Source organism: Oryx dammah, unplaced genomic scaffold, assembly GCF_014754425.2.
Source record: "Oryx dammah isolate SB20612 unplaced genomic scaffold, SCBI_Odam_1.1 HiC_scaffold_27, whole genome shotgun sequence".
NCBI lineage: Eukaryota > Metazoa > Chordata > Mammalia > Artiodactyla > Bovidae > Oryx > Oryx dammah.
Window position 1 is genome coordinate 109,276,227 of NW_024070211.1, and position 7,159 is coordinate 109,283,385.

The 7,159-nt window shown below is 38.4% G+C and overlaps 2 protein-coding genes across 7 annotated transcripts in view; one reads left to right on the top strand and one right to left on the bottom strand.

Annotated features, from left to right (window-relative positions):
• The window catches only part of CCDC173 (coiled-coil domain containing 173), a 31,608-nt gene extending 30,301 nt beyond the window's left edge, over positions 1 to 1,307 (bottom strand). The window contains exon 1 of one of the 3 annotated variants that reach the window (XM_040229290.1): positions 1,164 to 1,307. In XM_040229290.1, the coding sequence (XP_040085224.1) occupies positions 1,164 to 1,212 (49 nt within the window). In that variant the 5' untranslated portion in view covers positions 1,213 to 1,307. The remainder of the gene's footprint in view (positions 1 to 1,163) is intronic. The other 2 variants (XM_040229292.1, XM_040229291.1) reach the window with 2 other exon arrangements.
• Positions 1,308 to 1,357: 50 nt separating this feature from the next.
• Positions 1,358 to 6,916, top strand: PHOSPHO2 (phosphatase, orphan 2). Of its 4 annotated transcripts, none has more exons than XM_040229299.1 (5): positions 1,358 to 1,530; positions 2,163 to 2,193; positions 3,237 to 3,406; positions 3,790 to 3,920; positions 6,154 to 6,916. In XM_040229299.1, exon 5 carries the CDS (start codon positions 6,180 to 6,182, stop codon positions 6,903 to 6,905), a length of 726 nt encoding a protein of 241 aa, XP_040085233.1. In that variant the 5' UTR covers positions 1,358 to 1,530; positions 2,163 to 2,193; positions 3,237 to 3,406; positions 3,790 to 3,920; positions 6,154 to 6,179; the 3' UTR covers positions 6,906 to 6,916. The 4 variants fall into 4 exon arrangements, with proteins under 4 accessions (XP_040085233.1, XP_040085235.1, XP_040085236.1 ...); XM_040229301.1 differs by having other exon boundaries at positions 1,392 to 1,650; XM_040229302.1 differs by lacking the exon at positions 3,790 to 3,920 and having other exon boundaries at positions 1,392 to 1,650.
• The last annotated feature ends 243 nt before the right edge of the window (positions 6,917 to 7,159 follow it).

Sequence of the window (7,159 nt, forward strand, 5' to 3'; positions counted from 1 at the left end):
GTCAATTCCTTACTATGTAAACTTGGACAAGTTATTTAACTTCTTGGAATCTCAGTATCAAATGAAGATATAATGTATCAGTGAGGCTCAGATGCAAACTTCTGGACCAACTGCCAGAGTTAATCTATCAGGTAAATATTTTCACATGGCACTTTTTTTTTCCTTTTTGCTCCCCGAGGTTTGTGGGATCTTAGTTCCTCCACCAGGGATTGCAAACAGTCCAGGCAGTGAAAGCATCCAGTCCTAACCACTGCACCACCAGGGAACTCCCAGTGCAGTACTTCATATACAAGAAAGTGAATATGTGAGAACAATTGTGTTTTTTCAATACATGCCCCTTGAGTACTGTCTCGTACATGTCATGATCCTCTGCTGGTACTTCTTAAGTTTTCCACAGCATAAATATGCACTAGTGCCCACTGGGTGGGAGAATGGCTGGCTCTCACTTGGCACAAGGGACTCGACTGCTACTGAAGCAATGACATGAAGATAATCTAAGTTTCCAAGGTACTAATGTCAGCATGAGAACATTAATTGGGAATTTACAGACTTAAGAAACCAAAATCACTGAAATTAATAGAGTTCTTTAAGTGTTCTAAGCTACTTCTATTACAAAATCAAATTTTTATAAAAGGTCATGTGAGTTAATGCATCTTAAATAGCATTATTTTTACACTCTGATATATCAGAGTATATGCCGTAGGGTGAGACATTACCTTCATTCTAGATTTGAAGAAAATGAGACTTTCCTTCAGACACTTTCCTAAGAGCACTCAGTAGGTTCACAGTAGAGCTAAGATTCTAATGAGGTCACTTATATTTCCAAAATACATTCCAAGTCACTCAACGAATAACAAAGCTTAAGTGCGAGAGAATTCAGCAAACGCCAGACTTTTGGAGCTGCAACTGCGCAGCTTGAGACCCAGACCAGCTAGTCAACTGTTAAGTTTCTGACTTCTTTTCTTTACCCTTATTTCTGTAAACTTCCCACCTACCCACCCATCCATGGTCAAAACTGTCTAATTCACACGGAGACCGACGATGCCCACAGTGCTGTTTTTATATGGTTGAGCCCGTTTCAGAAGGTAATGTACCCTCGCCTCTCCCCCCGTGCGTGGGAATCAGAAACAATCCCTGTGTCGGGATGGGCCAGTTCAGCTCACCCGTGCTTTCCTTCGCCTGTCCACTGCGCCTGCCGAATCGCACCAGCATCCCTAAGGTGCCCGCGGAGTGCTCAAGCTTGGAAAGGCGATTTGAAGCGAAAGCTCCGCGGCCTCCAGGAGGCAGAGTTTTCGCCAAACCACGCAGTTGCTTAGCAACGCCACAGGAAGTGACGGTAATCGTCGCCGAGGAACTAAGAACGCGCAGCTGTAGGCTATGGGGCTGGAGAAGGGAGATTGCGCCTGCGCGGAAAGTCGAGGCTGGGTGTGCGAGTCGAGGGCCCTCTTTTTCCGGCACCCGGACGAGGCTGGAGGAGAGAGTACGCGGGAGCCGCGCCGAGTCTAGCATGGCTGCGGATCCCTGGCCTGGGTCAGTGAAGAGTCCTGGGGACCCGGCCGCGCTCGGCCTGGTGCTCCCCTCGTCATCCTACCCCGCGGGAAACGACACCAAACTAGGTTCCAGCCCCTATTTTCGGGGTGTACCGGGCAGGTGTGTGGGAGAACGAGGCCTGGGCTTGGCGTGTGTGGCCCCCGGACCTTCTCGCGGGAGTAAGAAGGGCAAAGCCCGGCTCCCTTAACTGTGGATACTCAAGAATTAATTGACAGAAAATCTACTTTTAAATACTTCGGTTTCTAAGGCAAGGTCCGGGCTAGATGGGGCGTAATTGCTTTTGTTTTCTTAATCAGAATGTTAAAACTTGGATTGAAATATTCATGTTAGGACCTTTAAGAAATCTTTAATCGCTCGGTAAATGCAGTATACTAAATTGAATGTATTTGGAGGACCAGTCAGACCTCTAAGGACACAAAAACCTGTTAAGAGTGGATACAGACTTGATTTCAAAAGATCCTTTCCTAACAAATCGAGGTACAAATGATTACAAGCTAGTTGGGTAGGACACTTACACATTAGGCATCAAATTGGAGTTGCTCAATTTGGTAAGGGAGGTAAGATTTTTAGTCACTAAAGTTCTAACACATGGTTGTACTATTTTTATTCAGGTTTTCTATCAGATGATCCATCGTAATGCTGGTAAGTATGAAAGGATTAATAAAAATACTTGTTGACAGAAATATAGTTTTGCACATATAACATTGGTGGGTTTTTGGAAGCATAGTTTTAAAAAAGTCAGAAACTGGCAAGAGAGAGGTTTTACTCCGCTTGCATGCTAACAACTTAGCCTGCCACAGTTTTGTAGAAGATGCAGCCCCCTGGATAGGTGACGAATTAACAGCAGTAGCCAGAATATCAGTAATTTTGCCTCAGTTGCCATAGGATACATGCCTTTCAAAACGGTTCGCTGTACATAACATTTTTGAGACAACAGTCCAGAGCAAAGGGCAGTGAATACCTTGCTTACAAGGTATGCAGAACCACTAGAGACCCAAGGAGATTACCTCTCAAAAAAAATTCTGTGGAATTTTAACTACATTGGTTACAAAAAGTATTGAATCTTACAAGATTTGGTGTCAGTAATTTGCCAATTTGACATAATGTTCAGTTATGATTTGACTTAACAGCACTTGGTTCTAACTGGTCCATGGATCTTTATAGCCAAGTGTATCTAAAATTACTTACCCACTATGACCTCCACTCCTTTTTTTTCCCCTTTGTTGGGAAATTAAGAAGGTAGCATATGCACTTTGAAACAGAGCTTAAATTATTCTGGGGGGTGGGGGAGGCACCTTTATTACAAAATAAGTGTAGAAACTGCAGTTGAGGCTACCACTGTACATAGATATTTCTTTTTTAAAAAACAAAAATGAGATTATACTGTAAACACTCTTGTGACTTGTTTGTTTAATTTGAACATCTTAACCTTTTACTGCTGAAATAAATGTTCTGTTATGTGACTATCGTGTGCATATCTTATTTAAGCAGTTTCCTATTCTTGTATGTAGCTTCTAGTTTTCCTTATTGGAACTTATATTCACATAACATTCCCTGTTTTGTATTTAAACTTTTTGTTTAAACAAAATTTTATTTCTCCCATTGCCAGTAGGTACTTTTCTGATGTAAAAGAAAGCGTATTAGAAAACATCAATTTGAAAATGTCTTAAATACTTTTATTTTAGAATTTAAGAAGTCTCCATTCCCTTGCTCCAGACCAGAAGACTTTTTTCCCCTGCATATAGCATAGGAGTAATGTTGGTTAGAAACTGGCTGGTGTTTAAAGCTGGATAGTCATGACTATTTAACCTAAGCTGTATGCTGAAGGAAGATTGTCTTGGAAATACTAAATTGGGTAAGTTTTTTTTTTTTTTTTTTAAAGGTTTGTGTTGAGTGGTGGGGAAAAAAACTAATAGAAAAAGATCTGAAATTAGGAAAAGTACAGTTGATAAAAATGAATACTTAGCAGTGAAACTGAGTTAACACAGTTGGAACTTTGTTAACTTCAGGTTTATGATACATCTTACTTGGAGGTTAATATTGCAGGGATTTTAGTAACTTGTGGCTAATTAAGTCTAGGCTTGAAACACTTTTCAACCCGGTTACATTTGCAAAAAATTTTAAAATTATATATAAATTCAGAATGCCTAAAAAGCATTTTAATTTAAAATGTGCTTAGGTACAGTTCTATTGGGATTGTCAACTGTGCTTTATTGTTATTTATTATGTTGTTTCTAGGGAAAGTGAATTCTGCACTTAAATCTCTGAAAGCCAGAGACCCCTGGATAGACATTTAGAGATTCAAGGATCCAGACTATCAGAATATTTTATGCCATCTAAATGCATACAACAGGAGATACAACCTCTAGGTTAGTTATTCTCCAGATATTCTAAATTGAGAGACCAAAAATGTTTACTTGTATATGAGTCATAAGCTCTAGTCTCAGTTTCAACTAATGGATATCTATCATTATAAACCAGAGAATACATATAGATATGATCATGTGTGGCTCAGATGGTAAAGAATGTGCCTACAGTGTGGGAGACCAGGGTTTGATCTCTGAGTTGCGAAGATCCCCTGGAGAAGGAAATGGCAAACAACTCCAGTATTCTTGCCTGGAAAATCCCTTGGACTGAGGAGCCTGGCAGGCTACAGCCCATGGGGTTGCAAAGAGTTGGACACAACTGAGCAACTTCACTTCACTCACATATAGATAAATGTCATGTTTTCTATTTTTAATTGATCTCTTCTTTTTTCATTTTGGAGCTTCTTACTAAAACCTCATAAAGGTTGTAAAGTAGATCATAGATACAATATCATGGTTAGTGTGTACATTGAAATTAATCAGTGTTTTTATATTTAACATCTTTTCATCAAATTGGCTTACTTAGTATTTTATTTTTAAACTGATTAAATAGTCTTTATTCTATTTCTTAGGCACTAGAATGTGTTACTAAAGCATGAACTTTGAAATCAGGCAGACTTGAATCCAAATTCTAGCTCTGCCATTTAACTAATACCTAACCAACTTAATACTTGAGCTCCTGTTTACATATCTTTAGGTGTGCTTAGAAGCTCAGTCGCGTCTGACTGTTTGTGAACCCATAGACTGTAGCCCACCAGGCTCTTCTGTCCATGGGGATTCTCGAGGCAAGAATACTGGAGTGGGTTGCCATGCCCTCCTCCAGGGGTTCTTCCCAACCCAGGAATCGAACCCAGGTCTCCCGCATTGCAGGCTGATTCTTTCCTGTCTTTGAGCCACGGGGGAAACCCTTACATATCTTTCAGATGAAGATAATAATAATTCCTCCTAAATGAGCTTCTGACAGTTAAATGAGGTGGTGAGATTGTGAGGTTTTCAGTCCAATGTCTTAGTCCAGATATCTCAAAAAATATCAGTTACTCTTAAAAAAAAATTTTTTTTTTTAGTTTACAGACATTAATTGCAGCTTTTCCTGGGAATTCTATATAATTACCTTTTTTACATGATGATATTCATTCACACCATCTGTGACCAGTTTATTCTTTCCTTTTCTCTTGAAATTTATAGCTAATGACCTTTATTATCTTTTAATGAAAACAGAGACTTGAGTAATTGTCAAATCAAAAGCAATGTGATTGCTCATGTATATCCAGATTATTTGGCACTCCAGAGTTAAACTATCTAGAGGAAATATAAATAAATGTGGTTTTGTTAACACATGTTATTTCTAGTCTGGAAGAATTTAATCCACTTCCAGTTCAAGTAATTTGAGAATTTCAGGTACAGCATCAAGCAACCATTTGATTAACACTGGCAATGATTTCAAGCTAAAAACCTTTTTAGAAAAGTTATTTAAGGTTTACAAGATTTCACATTATGTTAAATGTGGTCAGAATTTTGGTTAGTTCACAGAGAATCTGTATTGTACATGACCTATTATTTAGTATGAAGATTATTGTAAATATTTTAAACTAATAAGTTTGTGGTCAGTAATTTAAAGACAATAAGAATGATTGGCCTGCATTTTTCCTGTCTTATTTTACAACTTTTCTGAATTAAACTTTAAGGGAACAATTGTTTAATTTCTTCTCTCGTTGAATTGCTCTATAGTTTAATTCTGAGTGCTCAAAGAATCACTTCCTCAGGAACACAGTAATATCATGAGTATCCTTTTTAGATATTCTGTTTTCCATTCATTTAACATACTCAGATATAAACTTTGTTTCTTAGGAAAAAGTGCTTAAATAGTGGGTCTTATAGTGCTTGGTCATTTTAACTTATTTATATTCATCCTTTGTTTTTTAGCAGAGTAAGAGTTGTTAAATAGATAACTATAGCTAGGTTGGGCTTCCCTGGTGGCTCAGATGGTAAAGAATCTGCCTGCAATGTGAGAGACCCAGGTTCCATCCCAGGGCGGGAATCCCTTGGAGGAGGGAATGGCTACCCACTCCAGGGTTCTTGCCTGGAGAATTCCATGGACAGAGGAGCCTGGGGGGCTACAGTCCGTGAAGTTGCAAAGAGTCAGACATGACTGAGTGACTAATACTTTCACACTTCACCTCATAGCTAGATATATAAAACAACATATGTTTAGGAAATAATATTTCTTCTTTTCCAGGGTAACCCAAATCTGTTTCTGGAACCATGAAAATTTTGTTGGTTTTTGACTTTGACAATACAATCATAAATGATAATAGTGACACCTGGATTGTACAATGTGCTCCAGAGAAAAAGCTTCCTATTGAACTGCAAGATTCTTACAAAAAGGGATTTTGGACAGAATTTATGGGCAGAGTCTTTAAGTATTTGGGAGATGAAGGTGTAAGAGAAGATGAAATGAAGAGAGCAATGATATCAATGCCTTTCACTCCAGGGATGGTGGAACTTTTAAACTTTATAAAAAAGAACAAGAATAAATTTGACTGCATTATTATTTCAGATTCAAATTCAGTCTTCATAGATTGGGTTTTAGAAGCTACCAATTTTCATGATGTGTTTGATAAAGTGTTTACAAATCCAGCAGCATTTGATAGCAATGGTCATCTCACTGTGGAAAAACATCACACTCATTCTTGCGCTCGGTGCCCCCAAAATCTTTGCAAAAAGGTAGTTTTGGTAGAATTTGTAGGTGAGCAGTTACAACAAGGAGTGAATTATACACGAATTGTTTATATAGGTGATGGAGGAAACGATGTCTGTCCAGTAACTTTTTTAAAGAAGAACGATATTGCTATGCCACGGAAGGGATATGCTTTACAGAAAACTCTTTATAGGATGTGTCAAAATCTTGAGCCTATGGAATCTTCTGTTGTATCTTGGTCCTCAGGTGTTGAAATAATTTCTTATTTACAATTTCTAATAAAGGAATAATACGCCAACAATTGAAATGTGTATCAGTTAAGATTAGATACAGCAGCATAAAACTCCAAATAAGGCTTTAAAAAAAAAAGTTTTTCCTCTCACTTAAAAGAATTTCAGAATTCAGTATCTCAAAGTCTGTTTGCTCTACCAACCTCAGCACTTGGCTTCCAACTCATGATCCAAGATTGTTGTTAAAACTCCATCTGTCACATCAACCTTCTGGCCAGCAAGGAGGATAGCGAGAGAGAAGGTTGCAACCTCAT

What these genes read in the sequence shown, in the direction of transcription:
- PHOSPHO2 (XM_040229299.1), top strand. Translation starts at nt 6,180, where the DNA reads ATGAAAATTTTGTTGGTTTTTGACTTTGACAATACAATCATAAATGAT.